At 38.9% G+C, this 22,500-nt stretch overlaps 1 protein-coding gene across 1 annotated transcript in view; it reads left to right on the plus strand.

Annotated features, from left to right (window-relative positions):
• LOC120050435 (semaphorin-5A-like) overlaps window positions 1-22,500 on the plus strand; it is a 275,882-nt gene that overhangs the window by 194,728 nt on the left and 58,654 nt on the right. Inside the window, exon 14 of the mRNA XM_038997025.1 lies at window positions 1,425-1,572. Coding sequence (XP_038852953.1) covers window positions 1,425-1,572 — 148 coding nt within the window. The remainder of the gene's footprint in view (window positions 1-1,424; window positions 1,573-22,500) is intronic.

Raw genomic sequence — 22,500 nt, forward strand, 5'->3', positions numbered from 1 at the left:
ATGTTTATTAATTAACCAAAGGGGCCGTACAGTTAACCCTTTCTAGGAAACAATGTCATTAAACATGACATATGAGTCTATGTGGCCTTTTCAAAGGCAGCATCATTCAAATCAGCCAGGTCACCCATGATACAAGTCAGTATTCGACGTCCATCCATGTCTGAGGACGTCGGGAGATGACATGGAAACAGGCCACTAGGGGCAACAGTGAGCGCTGTTACCTTCAAGTAGGTTTTGGTTTTGCTAGGATGTTTTGGACAGGGATGCGTAAGCATCTGCCTCTGATTCCAAAGGGTGAAAAGTTGTAAGTTTGAATTCAGCAATAGAAAGTGTTTTTTTATATTTCTGTTTTAAGTATATCCCAAACCTTAACCATTCGGAGATAATGCCTAAACTTAACCTTAAACACATAGAAATGTAACATTTTGAACAACTTCGAAATGGAATATGCATATTGAATATGCATTAAGACTAATTAAAATATAGCTTTCATAAATGCACATTACACACATTTATCAATCTCAGAGGATGTTCACACTGTGTGAGCACACATATGGTGCATTTACAGCCTTTGGGATTTCAATTGTAAATCTTCTTTCATAGGGTGTCATTTCTCTGTTGATGGCGACATAAAAGTGGAATATTTCTGTCAGTTAAAATGTGGTTGTTCAAATGGGAGTTTAGGAGTCAACATTGGTCTGACAGTTCTGTCAGTTTGTCTGTCTATCCTGGGACTGTACAGTAGTTCTCTATAATTAGTCACTCTTCTCTTTTCTTGTGGTATCGGTATACAGTCCATTCGGAAAGTATCCCTTGACTCTTTCCACATTTTGTTGAGTTACAGCCTTATTCTAAAATTGATTGTATAAATTGTTTTCCTCATCAATCTATAGTACACACAATACCCCATAATGACATCACAATACCCCATAACGACATCACAATACCCCATAATGACAAAACGAAAGCAGGTTTTTAGAATTCTTTGCGAATGTATTAAAAATTAAAAACATAAATACCTTATTTACATAAGTATTCAAAACCTTTTCTATGAGACTTGAAATTGAGCTCAGGTGCATCCTGTTTCCATTGAGCATCCTTGAGATGTTTCTACAACTTGATTGGAGTCCACCTGTGGTAAATTCAATTGATTGGACATGATTTGTGTGTATCATGTCAAAAAGACCATAATTTACAGCCAACCACTCTAAAGACAGATAGGCTGACTTGGGGATACTACTGGGTAAAGTTCCCCCATCACTCCTATAGCCTCTGTGTGATACTCGCCTTCACACCCACACACACACACACACACACACACACACACACACACACACACACACACACACACACACACACACACACACACACACACACACACACACACACACACACTCATCCCCTGTGGTCTTTGTCCTTCCCAGGTATTGCAACGAGCACCTGCCCTGCCCACCTCATGTCTATTGGTCGGCATGGTCAGCATGGGAACGCTGCACGGTGCCCTGCGGAGGCGGCATCCAATCACGCCGCAGGACCTGCGAGAACGGTAACGAGTGCCCCGGGTGCGCTCAGGTATGTTACACACACACACACACACACACACACACACACACACACACACACACACACACACACACACACACACACACACACACACACAGATCTAGGCTGCACTTCTATCGCAGACTGGCCTTGAACTTCTAAATCTCAGTTATAACATTGAACTTTAATTCCCTTAAATCCCTTTGTGTTTCTAATCAGAAGATACAATATACCACATAACACTTTAGTCAATGAGCCACACCCCCAAATGTGTGCCGTCTGGCTCATCATAGTGAAAAAAAATGTAAGGTCTATGTCCCTAGAGTTGGAAAATGTGTGATAGCAGTGTGCAGCAATGGTAGCTTTCTCTGATTGTTCAAGTCAAAAGAATTTGGACCCGCTGACTTCTAGGGTACATAAATTGCTTTAAATAGGACAACTTGATACATTTTAAACTTTGTTTGACAAGTGGTTCTGAAGGTCATGAAATTACCTTTCAATTGATATATAATATGACCAACTTTGAAAGGATCAGTTAAACCTCTGTTTAAAAATCCCCCATTTTCTGCCATTGTCGTTAGTATGTGAGAAGCTTTGTCCATTGTCATTAGAGTGTGGGAAGCTTTGTCCATTGTCATTAGAGTGTGGGAAGCTTTGTCCATTGTCGTTAGAGTTTGGGAAGCTTTGTCCATTGTCGTTAGAGTGTGGGAAGCTTTGTCCATTGTCGTTAGAGTGTGGGAAGCTTTGTCCATTGTCATTAGAGTGTGGGAAGCTGTGTCCATTGTCGTTAGAGTGTGGGAAGCTTTGTCCATTGTCGTTAGAGTGTGGGAAGCTTTGTCCATTGTCATTAGAGTGTGGGAAGCTTTGTCCATTGTCATTAGAGTGTGGGAAGCTTTGTCCATTGTCATTAGAGTGTGGGAAGCTTTGTCCATTGTCATTAGAGTGTGGGAAGCTATGTCTATTGTTATTAGAGTGTGGGAAGCTGTGTCCATTGTCATTAGAGTGTGGGAAGCTTTGTCCATTGTCGTTAGAGTGTGGGAAGCTTTGTCCATTGTCATTAGAGTGTGGGAAGCTATGTCTATTGTTATTAGAGTGTGGGAAGCTGTGTCCATTGTCATTAGAGTGTGGGAAGCTTTGTCCATTGTCGTTAGAGTTTGGGAAGCTTTGTCCATTGTTGTTAGAGTGTGGGAAGCTTTGTCCATTGTCGTTAGAGTGTGGGAAGCTTTGTCCATTGTCGTTAGAGTGTGGGAAGCTTTGTCCATTGTCATTAGAGTGTGGGAAGCTTTGTCCATTGTCATTAGAGTGTGGGAAGCTTTGTCCATTGTCATTAGAGTGTGGGAAGCTTTGTCCATTGTCATTAGAGTGTGGGAAGCTATGTCTATTGTTATTAGAGTGTGGGAAGCTGTGTCCATTGTCATTAGAGTGTGGGAAGCTTTGTCCATTGTCGTTAGAGTTTGGGAAGCTTTGTCCATTGTTGTTAGAGTGTGGGAAGCTTTGTCCATTGTCGTTAGAGTGTGGGAAGCTTTGTCCATTGTCATTAGAGTGTGGGAAGCTTTGTCCATTGTCATTAGAGTGAGTGAAGCTTTGTCCATTGTCATTAGAGTGTGGGAAGCTTTGTCCATTGTCGTTAGAGTGTGAGAAGCTTTGTCCATTATTGTTAGAGTGTGGGAAGCTTTGTCCATTGTCATTAGAGTGTGTGAAGCTTTGTCCATTGTCATTAGAGTGTGGGAAGCTATGTCTATTGTCATTAGAGTGTGGGAAGCTGTGTCCATTGTCGTTAGAGTGTGGGAAGCTTTGTCCATTGTTGTTAGAGTGTGGGAAGCTTTGTCCAGTATGGTTAGAGTGTGGGAAGCTTTGTCCATTGTCATTAGAGTGTGGGAAGCTATGTCTATTGTCATTAGAGTGTGGGAAGCTGTGTCCATTGTCGTTAGAGTGTGGAAAGCTTTGTCCATTGTCGTTAGAGTGTGGGAAGCTTTGTCCATTGTCGTTAGAGTGTGGGAAGCTTTGTCCATTGTCATTAGAGTGTGGGAAGCTTTGTCCATTGTCATTAGAGTGTGGGAAGCTATGTCTATTGTTATTAGAGTGTGGGAAGCTGTGTCCATTGTCATTAGAGTGTGGGAAGCTTTGTCCATTGTCGTTAGAGTTTGGGAAGCTTTGTCCATTGTCGTTAGAGTGTGGGAAGCTTTGTCCATTGTCGTTAGAGTGTGGGAAGCTTTGTCCATTGTCATTAGAGTGTGGGAAGCTATGTCTATTGTTATTAGAGTGTGGGAAGCTGTGTCCATTGTCATTAGAGTGTGGGAAGCTTTGTCCATTGTCGTTAGAGTTTGGGAAGCTTTGTCCATTGTCGTTAGAGTGTGGGAAGCTTTGTCCATTGTCGTTAGAGTGTGGGAAGCTTTGTCCATTGTCATTAGAGTGTGGGAAGCTTTGTCCATTGTCATTAGAGTGAGTGAAGCTGTGTCCATTGTCATTAGAGTGTGGGAAGCTTTGTCCATTGTCGTTAGAGTGTGAGAAGCTTTGTCCATTATTGTTAGAGTGTGGGAAGCTTTGTCCATTGTCATTAGAGTGTGTGAAGCTTTGTCCATTGTCATTAGAGTGTGGGAAGCTATGTCTATTGTCATTAGAGTGTGGGAAGCTGTGTCCATTGTCGTTAGAGTGTGGGAAGCTTTGTCCATTGTCGTTAGAGTGTGGGAAGCTTTGTCCATTGTCATTAGAGTGTGGGAAGCTTTGTCCATTGTCATTAGAGTGTGGGAAGCTTTGTCCATTGTCATTAGAGTGTGGGAAGCTTTGTCCATTGTCATTAGAGTGTGGGAAGCTTTGTCCATTGTCGTTAGAGTGTGGGAAGCTTTGTCCATTGTCAATATAATGTGGGAAGCTTTGTCCATTGTCATTAGAATGTGGGAAGCTTTGTCCATTGTCATTAGAGTGTGGGAAGCTTTGTCCATTGTCATTAGAGTGTGGGAAGCTTTGTCCATTGTCATTAGAGTGTGGGAAGCTTTGTCCATTGTCGTTAGAGTGTGGGAAGCTTTTTCGATTGTCAATATAATGTGGGAAGCTTTGTCCATTGTCATTTGAATGTGGGAAGCTCTGTCCATTGTCGTTAGAGTGTGGGAAGCTTATCCATATAATTCCATGTAGTGGGGCAGCTAGAACTAGAACAGGATTTAAAAAGATTAGTAGATACAGAGCATCACAGGATTCACTAGGGGCGGAATGGCCATCTGGCAATTGTGGCAAATGCCATATGGGCTGACCATTTTTTAATTGACAAACAAAAACAAACAAAATTTAAAAAAAAATATACAAATGAAAAAGATGACATGGACCTGTTAATTGGGCTAGGTGGGACGCTAGGAAAGGAATTCCTCCCAGATTGCAGTTCCTATGGCTTCCACTAGATGTCAACAGTCTTTAGAAAGGGTTTCAGGCTTGTTTTTTGAAAAATGAATTAGTAGTTGTAGTTTTTCAAGGTGGCTGTCATTTGGACTGTAGTCTTGTGGCGCGCGTGGATGAGGGTGCGCACCTCGTTATTTATCTCCGGTATTGAACATACTACATTCCGTGTTAAATATGATCGTTTATTTACATATTAGGGTACCTGAGGATTTATTAGAAACATTGTTTGACTTGTTTGGACCAGGTTTATTGGTAACTTTTCGGATTCCTTTGTATGCATGTTGAACGAGTGGAACAGGTGGATCTCTGAATCAAACGCGCCCACTAAACTGACTTTTTGGGGATATAAAGAAGGACTTTATCAAACAAAACAACCATTTGTTGTGTAGCTGGGACCCTTGGGATTGCAAACAGAGGAAGATCTTCAAAGGTAAGTAATTTATTTTATCTCTATTTCTGATTTTTGTGATGCCTCTGCTGATTTGGAAATGTTTTGAATGCTGGTGTATGCTGGGCGCTGTCCTCAAATAATCGCATGGTATGCTTTCGCCGTAAAGCCTTTTTGAAATCTGACAAAGATGTTGGATTAACAAGAAGTTAAGCTTTTAAACAATTTAAGTTGTAATTTCATGAATGTTTAATATTACAATTTTTGTATTTTGAATTTCGCGCTCTGCAATTTCAGCGGATGTTGTCGAGGTGAGTCAATAGACGTAGTATAAACCAGCCTTTAGTCTTGAAATGTTTGGTTGTTTAGTACACTACCGTACTCACTCTGTTTAGCACATGGCCTCACATGAATCCTTAAAGAGATGGGTGGGGCTAAGGTTTAAGAACAATGCTGAATGGGTGTAGACAAAGAGGAGCTCTCCAGTAGGTGTACCAAAAAGTGGGGTTACTAGTTTATCAATTTTCATAACAGAATTACTTTCCCATTGTTCCTCAACTGTAGTGTATTATATACCTTTTTCTAGCTCTGAGTCTCTACTTTTATCCAACGTAAAAAACAACATTTCAAGTTGTTTTACATAAAAATCAAGCCAGTCGGTCACATATTTGACAGTTAAAATGTATTTACATACATCTTCATGTACACTAACTGATATCATAGGCTAATTACTTTGTGGTTCAACACCTGATGAAGTGTAAATACAAAACACATGAACTAGATCACTAACTCTAAATATAATGCCCACTGCTAGTAGCCATGTATTCACCCAACAGTACATTTAAAGGTACTACATGTAACAATTCAACAGCAAACCTTCTCTTGTTGTCAAATTGACTGCGGCCAACAAATCTCTTGTTGTCAAATTTGTTGTATTGACAACAAGAGATTTGCTGGCCCCAGTCAATTCGACAACATTTGTGGACCAATAAGAACGCTGGACTATTAAAATGCAATTTTGTGTGGGCCCAATAAAAAATGTGGGAAAGAATGTTGTGAAACACTATCATTACAGTATTACTGTAGATATATTAAGGACCTTTTCTGAAATTACATTGAAAAAATATTACATCTAGGTCTTTAAATGGCGTAAGAAACATGCAGTCGTAGGATACGATCGTTGAGACCTATAGGCCTTTGACCTGACCAAGACCGGTGTGCATTTCTCACGCGCACCACTCTATATCTCAAAGTCACATTAAATATCCTGGTTGTAAAATAGTTGCTGTTGAGCTAAATGTTGAGAGTTGATTGAGAAATACAAATTATACCTACAGAAAGCTGAGACCCTCCTCTCTTCGACAGGGACAAGGGGAAGAATCTCCCAAAGCTGTGTTTTTCCCTCAATTGTATTTTGAAATGTTATACGATCAGAACACTCGAGCTCAACGGGGAGAGGAGAGTGGCTTGAGAGTGGCTCGATCATCACAGCAGCAGACCCCAGTGAAACGGGCACCGGGGCAGACACTTATATTACAGGAACCATGAGGATATTGCACTTTAATGTTTGACCAAATCATGGTTTTAGCTTCCCCAAAAAGTTTTCAGTAAGGTGACAGTGTAGAGTGTGCTCTTTTTAAGAGCGTGCTCTTTGCCTGTCAGAAAAACGGTCTGGTCCATCTTGGTAGGGGGGCCGGCCGTTGCCCACTGATCAGCCAAAGGCTCATTACAGATTAGTATTACAGATTACTATTACAGATTAGTATTACAGATTAGTATTACAGATTAGTATTACAGAGAAATTGCACAAAAAACGTACAAAAGAAATATCTTAAATAAAGTAAATAAAAATAGTTTCAAGCTTGTTAGCTGGCTAGCTAACATTAAGTTAGCTGGCTAGCCAGTTCAAATAATTACCGTATAATAGCTGACAACATCTTAACTTTAGCTAATTTGTATTCATTATTACAGGAAAATAAACTCACAACAAGATAATTATTTACAAGTTTTAATGGCGGGCTAATTACAGAAAATTGCTTCGGGTTTGAGTGTGATGAAATAAAAGCAGGGCATTCTGAGAATTTTTTAACTTGGACACTGTCTCGTTGGCCTAACTTTATATCCTAATTTGACTTTGGTGCAGGTCATGCTGTTCTTACCACTACCGTCTCTAGTAAACACACACTATATCAAATAAAATAAAAGTTTATTTGTTACATGCACAGGATACAGAAGGTGTAAACGGTACTGTGAAATGGTTACTTGCATGGTGGAGTCTAACTTTTTTTTTTACATGTAGCTAGCTAGCTAAACAATGAACCATAACCCCAACTCATAACGTTACTACCATACATGCATAAAGCTAAAGCTAACCAACTAGGTTCAATGTTAGCTAGCTAGCTAACATTAGGCTATAACTAGCAATGCAAATGGCTTTCTGAGAAATGAATAATATTACTACACAGGTCATACACGTAAAATTAGCTAGCTAGCGAGCCAGCCAGCTAACGTTAGCTAGCTAGCAAAAGTACCCTTTAACTTGCAATGAAAATGACTTTCTGACAAAATTAGAAATGTAATATATCTGAAAATGTAGCTAGGTAGACTCTTACTCGTATACATAGATTAACGCTTCTCCCTCTCTGTCACGGGTGGCATGGTTGCCCTTAGTTTGAAGATGTAATCCAAAGACAGGTGTTTTATACAACTGTGTTCTCCTCCGCATATTTGAAATCAAACAGCAGAATTTTCTCCATATTCTTAGCTATCATACTCTGCTTCCACTGGGTATTCCACTGATTTCAAACCTCGGTCAAATTCTTCCATGACAAGAACACTGTTGATCGCCATTTCTCCCCCATCGCTGTCATCAGAAAACCACAATGTCTGGTTCAATGAAAATGTTATTACCTAAATCTTGAATTTCCTCATCGTCTGATTCATTTTCAGAGTCAGAGAGAGTCAGCATGGCACGATTATCCTCCAGAAAGTGGAGAGCATTAGCAACACTTTTGCAGTTCTACTACGTGATTTCTTTCAAAAAAGCCGCTTTAGAAGGGATTACCTACACTTACTGAGCAGCTCATGCTAAAGACAGATGCATGCTACATGGCAGACCAATCCGAACTCATCTCTCAGCATGTCCAGCACAACCATTATCTCAGCTAATCATGGCTAGAGGGAAGTTTCCTGTCTTTTTCCTTGGCTAAACCAATTTGGCACGTAATTTAACATTTTTCATTGTATTTACAGATGACATACAAGTTTGTTATTAATTAAGGCACATGAAAGTTCAAATGTTACAGAAGGCATTTCTGACCCAAAAATTATTTTGATAAAAAAATAAGTGTTTATGTTCAAATACCTCTCCTGTGAAGTGGTGACATGTGCCATATGCCTAGTTTCCTGAAATAAGTCACATATAGTCACACTATAGTCTAAATGTCAACCCAAAATTCATGTCAATCACTGGTTTAGGCTGCACATCAAAATATCTTGAATAATTTATTCCTGCTTGGACGTGTTAGATGAAATTACTTATTTCCTGAATACCTCAGTAGTTTATTTATTACACTATGAATGACTATATAAGATGATTACAGTAGAATATAGTGGTGGCAGTGACACTGGGGGAAATTTGTTTGTCTGGAGCCCTGTAATAATAATGAACACTTAACGTATGATAACACAAATGAAAGGTATTTGCATAAATAGAAAAATATACCAGTTTCATCTGAGGACAAAAATGTTGACAGCTGCACCAATAAGGTTGCAAAATAAATGGGATGAGATTTTTGATGTGAAAAAAAATACACTTGAATCAACACTTAGAGCTTTTCAATTTAAATTATTATATAACATTCTTGCCACCAACAGAATTCTATATATCTGGGGCATACAACAATCTCAGCTCTGTAGAGACAGATTCAATTGATAATTTATTCTGGTATTGCCCCTATGAAGCTGGTTTCTGGTCACCATAACATGCACTTAATATTAACCTTACAAATAACAGTGGTTGGTGATTTAGAAAGCCATAGTCAGTCAATAAATAATATAATAATACTTGTAGGAAAGGTTTTCATCTTTAGCTCACAATCTGTGGATAATATACGATTAGAAAGATTAAAAAATGTTGTAAAACATTACAGCACGTGGGTGGTCTATGGTGATAGGAGGGATGGGCTGAGAGAGGCTGAGGGTCGGGATTAAAGAGCTAATGTTTGGTTATGTACTATTTTTATGTGACTGCTTTATATAAAAGTGCCATGTATGTCAAATGTACATGTACAATGTATGTATATGTAGAAAAAAAGCTATAAAACAACAGAAGATATTTGGCCTCTGAAGAAGAGGGTGGTGGAGGGGTTACTAATAATGAGATATTTGAAATAAAAAAACATATTTGACAGGTACTAGTTTGATATATAGCTTAAGTTGTTAGCTTGGCTTTTATAACGTATAAGACATAAAGAGACAGAGAATAAGAAGAAGCACAGACTGACAGCAGAGAATATGTTGACACCGATAGACAGCCCAACAGGGAGGTAGACCAAATGGCTAGAGCAGAGGAACATTTATAGTGGTGAGTTGTAACTCCAGACAGAGGAACAGTTATAGTGGTGAGTTGTATCTCCAGAGGAACAGTTATAGTGGTGAGTTGTATCTCCAGAGGGACAGTTATAGTGGTGAGTTGTATCTCCAGAAAGAGGAACAGTTATAGTGGTGAGTTGTATCTCCAGACAGAGGAACAGTTATAGGGGTGAGTTGTATCTCCAGACAGAGGAACAGTTATAGTGGTGAGTTGTATCTCCAGAGGAACAGTTATAGTGGTGAGTTGTATCTCCAGACAGAGGAACAGTTATAGTGGTGAGTTGTATCTCCAGACAGAGGAACAGTTATAGTGGTGAGTTGTATCTCCAGACAGAGGAACAGTTATAGGGGTGAGTTGTATCTCCAGACAGAGGAACAGTTATAGTGGTGAGTTGTATCTCCAGAGGAACAGTTATAGTGGTGAGTTGTATCTCCAGACAGAGGAACAGTTATAGTGGTGAGTTGTATCTCCAGACAGAGGAACAGTTATAGGGGTGAGTTGTATCTCCAGAAAGAGGAACAGTTATAGTGGTGAGTTGTATCTCCAGAGGAACAGTTATAGTGGTGAGTTGTATCTGCAGAGGAACAGTTATAGTGGTGAGTGGTATCTCCAGACAGAGGAACAGTTATAGTGGTGAGTTGTATCTCCAGACAGAGGAACAGTTATAGGGGTGAGTTGTATCTCCAGAAAGAGGAACAGTTATAGTGGTGAGTTGTATCTCCAGAGGAACAGTTATAGTGGTGAGTGGTATCTCCAGACAGAGGAACAGTTATAGTGGTGAGTTGTATCTCCAGACAGAGGAACAGTTATAGTGATGAGTTGTATGTCCAGAGGTACAGTTATAGTTGTGAGTTGTATCTGCAGAGGAACAGTTATAGTGGTGAGTGGTATCTCCAGACAGAGGAACAGTTATAGTGGTGAGTTGTAACTCCAGACAGAGGAACAGTTATAGTGGTGAGTTGTATCTCCAGACAGAGGAACAGTTATAGTGGTGAGTGGTATCTACAGACAGGAACAGTTATAGTGGTGAGTTGTATCTCCAGACAGAGGAACAGTTATAGTGGTGAGTGGTATCTCCAGACAGAGGAACAGTTACAGTGGTGAGTTGTATCTCCAGACAGAGAAATAGTTATGTTATGGGTATCTTTGTAAATGTTAAGGACTGGGGAGTTTTTCAGGATACAAAATAACCTTTTCTCAATAGGGGGTGCTGTTGGGACTTTGTAATAATTACGTTCCCAAATTAAACTGCCTCGTACTCAATTCTTGCTCGTACAATATGCATATTATTATTACTATTGGATAGAAAACACTCTCTAGTTTCTAAAACCGTTTGAATTATTTCTCTGAGTGAAACAGAACTCATTCTGCAGCACATTTCCTGTCAGGAAGTGAGATTTCTGAAATCGAGGTCCCTGTTCTGAGGTCAGTTTATAAGTCCCCATGTAAGCTATGGGGCTACATGCACTGCATACGCCTTCCTCTAGATGTCAGTAAGCGGTGAGAATTTGAATGGAGTGGATTGCACTATCTGGGGGACTATAAAAGCTCATGGAACGGAAGTACCGTTCTTTTCAACGGGGCGCCTGGCGCAAGAGGGACATCACAATGGCGTCCTGCAAAAGCTTTCGTTTTAGCAGTTCTATATCTCCGGTCATGTTTTTATTCGTTATAGGTGTTAAAGACATCATAAGGTAGTTAATTTAAACCGACTTATAGCAGTTTATATCAGTTTATTGCGATTTTCTGAAATTTCTTTGTGACGCGCTTTCACGAGTTGGACACCTCTCCAGTGGGTGGCTATCGTTAGCTGCTATTTCTACAGGAGAAGAGGACATCTTTCAACCAAAAGACGATTGTTCTGGAGAAAGGACACCTTGCCCAAGATTCTGATGGAAGCTCAGCTAATAGTAAGCAGTCTTTATGCTGTTAATTCGTATTTATGTTGACAAATGTCAAATAATAATTCCGCCATGAATTTCGGTGCGGTCTCGCTTTAGCGCACGCTGTATTGCGCAGTAACGTTAATTTTAAAAATCTAACACAGCGGTTGCATTAAGAACTAATGTATCTTTCAAATGCTGTCCAACCTGTATTTTTTAGTCAAGTTTATGATTACTTATCGATTAGAATAGGTGCCTCTCCAAGATGGCGCCGGACAGATTGCTTGAAGTTTTGGCCACTACTCACATTGTATAACCACGATTTGTGCCGCTAAATATGCACATTTTCGAACAAACCCTATATGCATTGTGTAATATGATGTTACAGGACTGTCATCTGATGAAGAATATCAAGGTTAGTCAAAAATTATATATCTTTTGCCTGTTTGTTACGATCGCTAACCTTTGCTGCTGGTAAATGGTGTTGTGTTTCTGGCTATTGTGGTAAGCTAATATAATGCTATATTGTGTTTTCGCTGTAAAACACTTAGAAAATCTGAAATATTGGCTGGAATCACAAGATCTGTGTCTTTCATTTGCTGTACGCTGTGTATTTTTAAGAAATGTTTTATGATGAGTAATTAGGTAATACACGATGGTCTCTGTAGTTATTCTAGTTGCTTTGGTGAGAGTTGTGATGGTGGCTGCAATGGTAAACTATGATTTATACCTGAAATATGCACATTTTTCTAACAAAACATATGCTATACAATAAATATGTTATCAGACTGTCATCTGAGGAAGTTGTTTCTTGGTTAGTGGCTATTTATATCTTTATTTGGTCGAAATTGTGATAGCTACCTATGCAGGAAAAAAATGGTGGACAAAAAAAGTTGTGTCTTTTGCTATCGTGGTTAGCTAATAGATTTACATATTGTGTCTTCCCTGTAAAACATTTTAAAAATCAGAAATGATGGCTGGATTCACAAGATGTGTATCTTTCATCTGGTGTCTTGGACTTGTGATTTAATGATATTTAGATGCTACTATTTACTTGTGACGCTATGCTATGCTATGCTAGTCAGCTTTTTTACTGACGGGGGTGCTCCCGGATCCGGGTTTGGGAGGAACTAGAAGATAAATGAAATGGAGCTATGCACAAAAAAAATCCTAGCGGAAAACCTGGTTCAATCTGTTTTCCACCAGACACTGGGAGATTAATTGGCAAGACCTGAAAATGGTTTTCTTGCAATGATCAACAAACAATTTGACAGATCTTGAAGAATTTTGCAAAAAATAATAGACAAATGTCGCACATTCCAGGTGTGGAAAGCTCTTAGAGACTTACCCAGAAATAATTACAGATGTAATCGCTGCCAAAGGTGATTCTAACACGTATTGACTCAGGGGGTTGAACTTAACTATATATATTTTTTTTTTCTTTTTTTTCTTTTAACAAATTCAAATATTTTTTGTTTACAATTAAATCCATTTTAATCCCACTTTTAAAACAACTAATTTTATTCCGAAGGTGCCCAACAAGCTGTCAGAACGCTGATATCTGAAGATGTTATAAGATCAATAACTGATATCTGAAGATGTTATAAGATCAATAATTGATATCTGAAGATGTTATAAGATCTATAATTGCAATATTTCTTGTTCAAACATGTCAAAAGGATATGCACATGTGAATAGTCATGGATCTGAGCTGATCAAAATGATGTATAATGTTATCATATTAACTCCTATTAACTCCTATTAACTCTATTAACTCCTATTAACTCCTATTAACTCTATTAACTCTATTAACTCTATTAACTCCTATTAACTATATTAACTCTATTAACTCTATTAACTCCTATTAACTCTATTAACTCTATTAACTCTATTAACTCCTATTAACTCTATTAACTCTATTAACTCTATTAACTCTATTAACTCTATTAACTCCTATTAACTCTATTAACTCTATTAACTCCTATTAACTCTATTAACTCTATTAACTCTATTAACTCTATTAACTCCTATTAACTCTATTAACTCTATTAACTCCTATTAACTCCTATTAACTCCTATTAACTCCTATTAACTCTATTAACTCCTATTAACTCCTATTAACTCTATTAACTCTATTAACTCCTATTAACTCCTATTAACTCTATTAACTCTATTAACTCTATTAACTCTATTAACTCCTATTAACTCTATTAACTCTATTAACTCTATTAACTCTATTAACTCCTATTAACTCCTATTAACTCCTATTAACTCTATTAACTCCTATTAACTCTATTAACTCTATTAACTCTATTAACTCCTATTAACTCTATTAACTCTATTAACTCCTATTAACTCCTATTAACTCCTATTAACTCTATTAACTCTATTAACTCCTATTAACTCTATTGATTCCTATTAACTCTATTAACTCTATTAACTCTATTAACTCCTATTAACTCCTATTAACTCTATTAACTCCTATTAACTCCTATTAACTCTATTAACTCTATTAACTCTATTAACTCTATTAACTCCTATTAACTCCTATTAACTCTATTAACTCCTATTAACTCCTATTAACTCTATTAACTCTATTAACTCTATTAACTCCTATTAACTCCTATTAACTCTATTAACTCTATTAACTCTATTAACTCTATTAACTCCTATTAACTCCTATTAACTCTATTAACTCCTATTAACTCCTATTAACTCCTATTAACTCTATTAACTCTATTGATTCCTATTAACTCTAACTCTATTAACTCTATTAACTCTATTAACTCCTATTAACTCTATTAACTCCTATTAACTCCTATTAACTCCTATTAACTCTATTAACTCTATTAACTCTATTAACTCTATTGATTCCTATTAACTCTATTAACTCCTATTAACTCTATTAACTCCTATTAACTCTATTAACTCCTATTAACTCTATTAACTCCTATTAACTCTATTAACTCCTATTAACTCTATTAACTCCTATTAACTCCTATTAACTCCTATTAACTCTATTAACTCCTATTAACTCTATTAACTCCTATTAACTCTATTAACTCCTATTAACTCTATTAACTCCTATTAACTCTATTAACTGAGTGCATTAAACAGAGCACTAGAAACGTCTGGCATACATTGTAATGTAACATTCCATAGGAATATCTGCATAATTAGATCAGCAAACCATTACACTTAGTTAGTCCACATTAAGATGTATTCTTACTATGGGGTCATAGCAGAATGGTCTGTTACTAAAACACTAAATGTATCAAGTCATTTATTTGCTTAACAGGCCCAACATTGGATTTTACTACATTGTAATGGAATATATGGGGCAAGTTTATAGTACTCAAAGTGAAAACAGTTCATTGGATAAAATTATATATCATTTTAATAAGCCCACATCCATAACTATTTACATGTATAGAGTAAATCATTAACATGTTTAAATATTGCAATTAAGGATAAAAAAATAAATAATCAGAAACCAGCCATTCTGACAGATTTTTGTACAGATTCTTACCACAAATCTATGAATAAATGAACATCCTCATATACAGTATATGGTAGATATATAGGTAGATATATATGGTAGATATATAGGTAGATATATAGGTAGATATATAGGTAGATATATAGGTAGATATATGGTAGATATATAGGTAGATATATATGGTAGATATATAGGTAGATATATATGGTAGATATATAGGTAGATATATAGGTAGATATATATGGTAGATATATAGGTAGATATATATGGTAGATATATAGGTTGATATATATGGTAGATATGTAGGTAGATATATATGGTAGATATATAGGTAGATATATATGGTAGATATATAGGTAGATATATATGGTAGATATATAGGTATATATATATGGTAGATATATTAGGTAGATATATATGGTAGATATATAGGTAGATATATATGGTAGATATATAGGTAGATATATACAGTGGGGAGAACAAGTATTTGAAACACTGCCGATTTTGCAGGTTTTCCTACTTACAAAGCATGTAGAGGTCTGTAATTTTTATCATAGGTACACTTCAACTGTGAGAGACGGAATCTAAAACAAAAATCCAGAAAATCACATTGTATGATTTTTAAGTAATTAATTTGCATTTTATTGCATTACATAAGTATTTGATACATCAGAAAAGCAAAACTTAATATTTGGTACAGAAACCTTTGTTTGCAATTACAGAGATCATACGTTTCCTGTAGTTCTTGACCAGGTTTGCATACACTGCAGCAGGGATTTTGGCCCACTCCTCCATACAGACGTTCTCCAGATCCTTCAGGTTTCGGGGCTGTCGCTGGGCAATACGGACTTTCAACTCCCTCCAAAGATTTTCTATTGGGTTCAGGTCTGGAGACTGGGTAGGCCACTTCAGGACCTTGAGATGCTTCTTACGGAGCAACTCCTTAGTTGCCCTGGCTGTGTGTTTCGGGTCGTTGTCATGCTGGAAGACCCAGCCACGACCCATCTCAATGCTCTTACTGAGGGAAGGAGGTTGTTGGCCAAGATCTCGCGATACATGGCCCCATCCATCCTCCCCTCAATACAGTGCAGTCGTCCTGTCCCCTTTGCAGAAAAGCATCCCCAAAGAATGATGTTTCCACCTCCATGCCTCATGGTTGGGATGGTGTTCTTGGGGTTGTACTCATCCTTCTTCTTCCTCCAAACACGGCGAGTGGAGTTTAGACCAAAAAGCTCTATTTTTGTCACATCAAACCACATAACCTTCTCCCATTCCTCCTCTGGATCATCCAGATGGTCATTGGCAAACTTCAGACGGACCTGGACATGCGCTGGCTTGAGCAGGGGGACCTTGCGTGCACTGCAGGATTTTAATCCATGGCGACGTAGTGTGTTACTAATGGTTTTCTTTGAGACTGTGGTCCCAGCTCTCTTCAGGTCATTGACCAGGTCCTGCCATGTAGTTCTGGGCTGATCCCTCACCTTCCTCATGATCATTGATTCCCCACGAGGTGAGATCTTGCATGGAGCCCCAGACCGAGGGTGATTGACCGTCATCTTGAACTTCTTCCATTTTTTTATAATTGTGCCAACAGTTGTTGCCTTCTCACCAAGCTGCTTGCCTATTGTCCTGTAGCCCATCCCAGCCTTGTGCAGGTCTACAATTTTATCCCTGATGTCCTTACACAGCTCTCTGGTCTTGGCCATTGTGGAGAGGTTGGAGTCTGTTTGATTGAGTGTGTGGACAGGTGTCTTTTATACAGGTAACGAGTTCAAACATGTGCAGTTAATAAAGGTAATGAGTGGAGAACAGGAGGGCTTCTTAAAGAAAAACTAACAGGTCTGTGAGAGCCGGAATTCTTACTGGTTGGTAGGTGATCAAATACTTATGTCATGCAATAAAATGCAAATTAATTACTTAAAAATCATACAATGTGATTTTCTGGATTTTTGTTTTAGATTCCGTCTCCCACAGTTGAAGTGTACCTATGATAAAATTACAGACCTCTACATGCTTTGTAAGTAGGAAAACCTGCAAAATCGGCAGTGTATCAAATACTTGTTCTCCCCACTGTAGGTAGATATATATGGTAGATATATAGGTAGATATATATGGTAGATATATAGGTAGATATATATGGTAGATATATAGGTAGATATATATGGTAGATATATATGGTAGATATATAGGTAGATATATAGGTAGATATATATGGTAGATATATCGGTAGGTATATATGGTAGATATATAGGTAGATATATATGGTAGATATATAGGTAGATATATATGGTAGATATATAGGTAGATATATATGGTAGATATATATGGTAGATATATAGGTAGATATATAGGTAGATATATATGGTAGATATATCGGTAGGTATATATGGTAGATATATCGGTAGGTATATATGGTAGATATATAGGTAGATCCACCTCCATATCTGACAGGACGTATGTTGATTTTTTTATGTTTTGGTTTTACCTTTATTTCCACAGGGAGTCAAAGCTGAGAACAAGGTCTCTTTTGCAGATGAGCCCTGTTTTTCACAATACACATCAACATATAATATACACATAAAACTACACATCCATATACACATTCAAATACACACTAGTATACAAAACAATACATATTAACAATAAAAAGGTTATCTTCTGGATATTTCTTTCGACACAAAATATTGTAGATTTTTTTTACGCTATATCGTTTAGCTCAAACTCATTCCATGGAGGGCCGAGTCTGCTTGTTTTCACTCCTCCTTTGTACTTCATTGATTAATTAATGTCACTAATTAGTAAGGAATTCCCCTCACCTGTTTGTCTAGGTCTTAATTGAAGGGGGAAAACAAAAACCATCAGACTAGGCCCTCCGTGGATTGAGTTTGATACCACTAGTTTAGCTGGAATGGAATGTTCATATCCTGTGTATTTGACTTTGATATGTGGTTGTCTCACCTAGCTATCTTATGATGAATGCACTAACTGTAGTTCACTTTGTATAAGAGCATCTGCTAAATTACTAAAATGTAAAATGTAAATGTTTTAAACACAGATCTCATATTACTGTATTGAATTATTTAAAAAAAACATTTTGTAAATATTGATAACACAAATATATAATTTGTACAGATCTTTATAAACATTTTGATTATTTGTTACATTAGACTGTGTAAAACATAGCAGTACTACTTACTTCTCTGAGTGAGGCATATAGCATTCTGCAAAATAAACATAATTATTTGTCTCTATGAAATGAAAGCCTAAGTGATACATTTTAAACAAATACATATTTGTCATTGATATCAAATCAAATTGTATTGGTCACATACACATGATTAGCAGATGTTATTGCGAGTGTAGCGAAATGCTTGTGCTTCTAGTTCCGATAGTGCAGCAATATCTAACAAGTAATATCTAACAATTCCACCACAAATACCTAATACATACAAATCTAATTAAAGGAATGGAATAAGAATATATAAATAAAGAATATATGGATGAGCAATGACAGAGCGGCATAGGCTAAGATACAATAGATAGTATAGAATACAGTATATACTGGGGTGAAACGGTACGTCTATTCATATTGAACTGTTCGGTACAGGGTCCACGGTGCACGGCTTGGTACGCACTGCGAACCGAACAACACATTAATCATATATTATAGCTAGGAAGAAAAAAAAAGATATATATACTGTATATATCAATGTAAAAAAATATATTGCATAAACCAATGGCGTATAAATTAACGTGGGAAAAATATTCACATAGTAATAAAGTTGTCTTAAGCAACTTTTACACAGACATTAATACCTGCCTTGTACAAAAGAACTACTTGAGAGTGAGCTGTCAGAAACACGGTCTGTTGCTCCTAACAACAGGCAGTTGGACGTCTAGAGCTACAGAGAGCTACCTTACTGTAAGGTCTCATTTCATTACGGCAGAGTGGGAGATGAAAAGCCATGTCCTTCAAACACGTCCCCTTGAGAGTCGTCACACCAGTGTAAACTTGGGGGAAGAGCTGAGGAAAGTAGTTGCAGTGTGGAAGTTGGAGAGGGATAATATAACGATTCCTGTGACCACTGACAACACTAGAAATATTGTAAATGCAGTTACACTAGCTGGACTGGGGCCACAGATAAGATGCTTTGCTCACGTTATTAATCTAGCATCTCAAAAAGAAATGTCAGTGAATCCAATCTCTCGCCTCAAAGCAAAGATCAGGAAAATGGTATCCTTCTTTCATAAAAGCACAACTGCTGCACATGTTTTCAAGACAAAACAGGAGATGCTGGAGATGCCAAACCACAAACTAATCCAAGATGTCCCTACTAGGTGGAATTGAAGCCATGACATGGTTGAGAGATAGCTTGAGCCGAAAGTTGGTGTGTTCTACACGGACTGATCAAGCTGTGAGGAAGAATGTCAAAGATATTGTGACTTTGTCTGAAAATGACATAAGACTAGCAGAGAGAAGTTATCAAAGTGTGCAAACCTCTCAAAACAGTCACAACACTGATCTGCACCGAGAGCATTTCATCAGTTTCCATCAAATTGTCAGTTTCCACCCCCGGTTCAAGTCTCTGCTGCACCTGGATGCTGCTGCTCGTCTGATAGTCTACAATGAACTCACAGCAGAGATTGTGACCAATATACAACAGGTATTGTATTTATTTTGTTAATGTGACATTTATTATTTTATTAATTTTTGATTTAACACTGAATTATGAAGTAATAATTATAATTGTCAAAAAATTGCCTGATATATACTGTATTTCCAACTACAAACCATATTTTTAAAGCCACTTCAGAGATAGTAATTTTCATCTAATTTAATTCTGCAGGGTCAAGCCACAGATACCACAGGAGCCAACCCTTCTCCAGAGACGGCAGGGGTTCTCCTCCAGAAAAGAAGTCTGCCATGGCTGAGCTTTTTGGGGAGTTGTTCACGACCCAGGAGCAGGGAACCAAGTCAAAGGTCAAGGTCATGGAGGAGGAGGTGACCTCATACAGGGAAGTGGACTGTATTCCCCTGGATGCTGATCCACTTACATGGTAGAAGACCAAAGAGTTAATATACCCTCATGTTGCCATATTAACAAGGTGCTACCTGGCTGTGCCTGGGACCTCTGTCCCGAGCGAGAGGGTGTTCTCCACAGCGGCTGATGTTGTCACAGCAACCTGGCTGTGCCTGGGACCTCTGTCCCGAGCGAGAGGGTGTTCTCCACAGCGGCTGATGTTGTCACAGCAACCTGGCTGTGCCTGGGACCTCTGTCCCGAGCGAGAGGGTGTTCTCCACAGCGGCTGATGTTGTCACAGCAACCTGGCTGTGCCTGGGACCTCTGTCCCGAGCGAGAGGGTGTTCTCCACAGCGGCTGATGTTGTCACAGCAACCTGGCTGTGCCTGGGACCTCTGTCCCGAGCGAGAGGGTGTTCTCCACAGCGGCTGATGTTGTCACAGCAACCTGGCTGTGCCTGGGACCTCTGTCCCGAGCGAGAGGGTGTTCTCCACAGCGGCTGATGTTGTCACAGCAACCTGGCTGTGCCTGGGACCTCTGTCCCGAGCGAGAGGGTGTTCTCCACAGCGGCTGATGTTGTCACAGCAACCTGGCTGTGCCTGGGACCTCTGTCCCGAGCGAGAGGGTGTTCTCCACAGCGGCTGATGTTGTCACAGCAACCTGGCTGTGCCTGGGACCTCTGTCCCGAGCGAGAGGGTGTTCTCCACAGCGGCTGATGTTGTCACAGCAACCTGGCTGTGCCTGGGACCTCTGTCCCGAGCGAGAGGGTGTTCTCCACAGCGGCTGATGTTGTCACAGCAACCTGGCTGTGCCTGGGACCTCTGTCCCGAGCGAGAGGGTGTTCTCCACAGCGGCTGATGTTGTCACAGCAACCTGGCTGTGCCTGGGACCTCTGTCCCGAGCGAGAGGGTGTTCTCCACAGCGGCTGACGTTGTCACAGCAACCTGGCTGTGCCTGGGACCTCTGTCCCGAGCGAGAGGGTGTTCTCCACAGCGGCTGATGTTGTCACAGCAACCTGGCTGTGCCTGGGACCTCTGTCCCGAGCGAGAGGGTGTTCTCCACAGCGGCTGATGTTGTCACAGCAACCTGGCTGTGCCTGGGACCTCTGTCCCGAGCGAGAGGGTGTTCTCCACAGCGGCTGATGTTGTCACAGCAACCTGGCTGTGCCTGGGACCTCTGTCCCGAGCGAGAGGGTGTTCTCCACAGCGGCTGACATTGTCACAGCAAGCCCATCAGTGCTCACTGCAGATCATGTGGATAGACTAATCTTCTTAAAGAATAACTAGAAAATCTGATACATTTGTTTTTATTTTTTTCAAGTAACCAGTCTCAAGTGGTCCTATTTTGTTTAAGACACTGCTATGTGACTTAATGTTGATATCTGCTGCTGGACTACACACTCTTGTTGAAGTTCTGTTTTAAATGACTGTTTTATTTCCTGTAATAATGCAGACTGCTGTTTTTTGTTGTCCCTTTGTTTCCATATTTCTTCTGGGAATTCAAGCTACCCATGTTACCTATTATAATAAATGGAAAATCTAAATACAAATTACATATTTCTCAGGCATTTATTTTGTCGATGTATCGAAACCGTACCGAACCGTGACACTGTATCGTACCGAGCCGTGAGATTTGTGAATCGTTTCACCCCCAGTATATACATATGAGATGAGTAATGCCAGATATGTAAACATTATTAAAGTGGCTTTATTAAACTGACTAGTGATTCATTTATTAAAGTGGTCAGTGATTTCAAGTCTATATATAGGCAGCAGTCTCTCTGTGTTAGTGATGGCTATTTAACAGTCTGATGGCCTTGAGATAGAAACTGTTTTTCAGTCTCTCGGTCCCAGCTTTAATGCACCTGTACTGACCTCGCCTTCTGCATAAACAACCCCATGCCATGATTAGATAGTAAAAAAACACAACAATCTGTTCTTTTTTTTCAAACAATAAAAGCTAAATCACTAACATTTCTGCTAAATGGATATACAGTATATATAATCTTCATATACAGCAGCAGTATCTTACCATTGTCACTACCCTGGTGGGTGTATGTTCACACCCACACACACACACTCACTCACACACAGACACACACACGCACCACACAGACACACACACACTCACCCACACACTCGCACCACATAGACACACACTCACATACACACACTCACTCA

Source organism: Salvelinus namaycush, chromosome 7 (genome assembly GCF_016432855.1).
Source record: "Salvelinus namaycush isolate Seneca chromosome 7, SaNama_1.0, whole genome shotgun sequence".
Classification (NCBI taxonomy): Eukaryota; Metazoa; Chordata; class Actinopteri; order Salmoniformes; family Salmonidae; genus Salvelinus; species Salvelinus namaycush.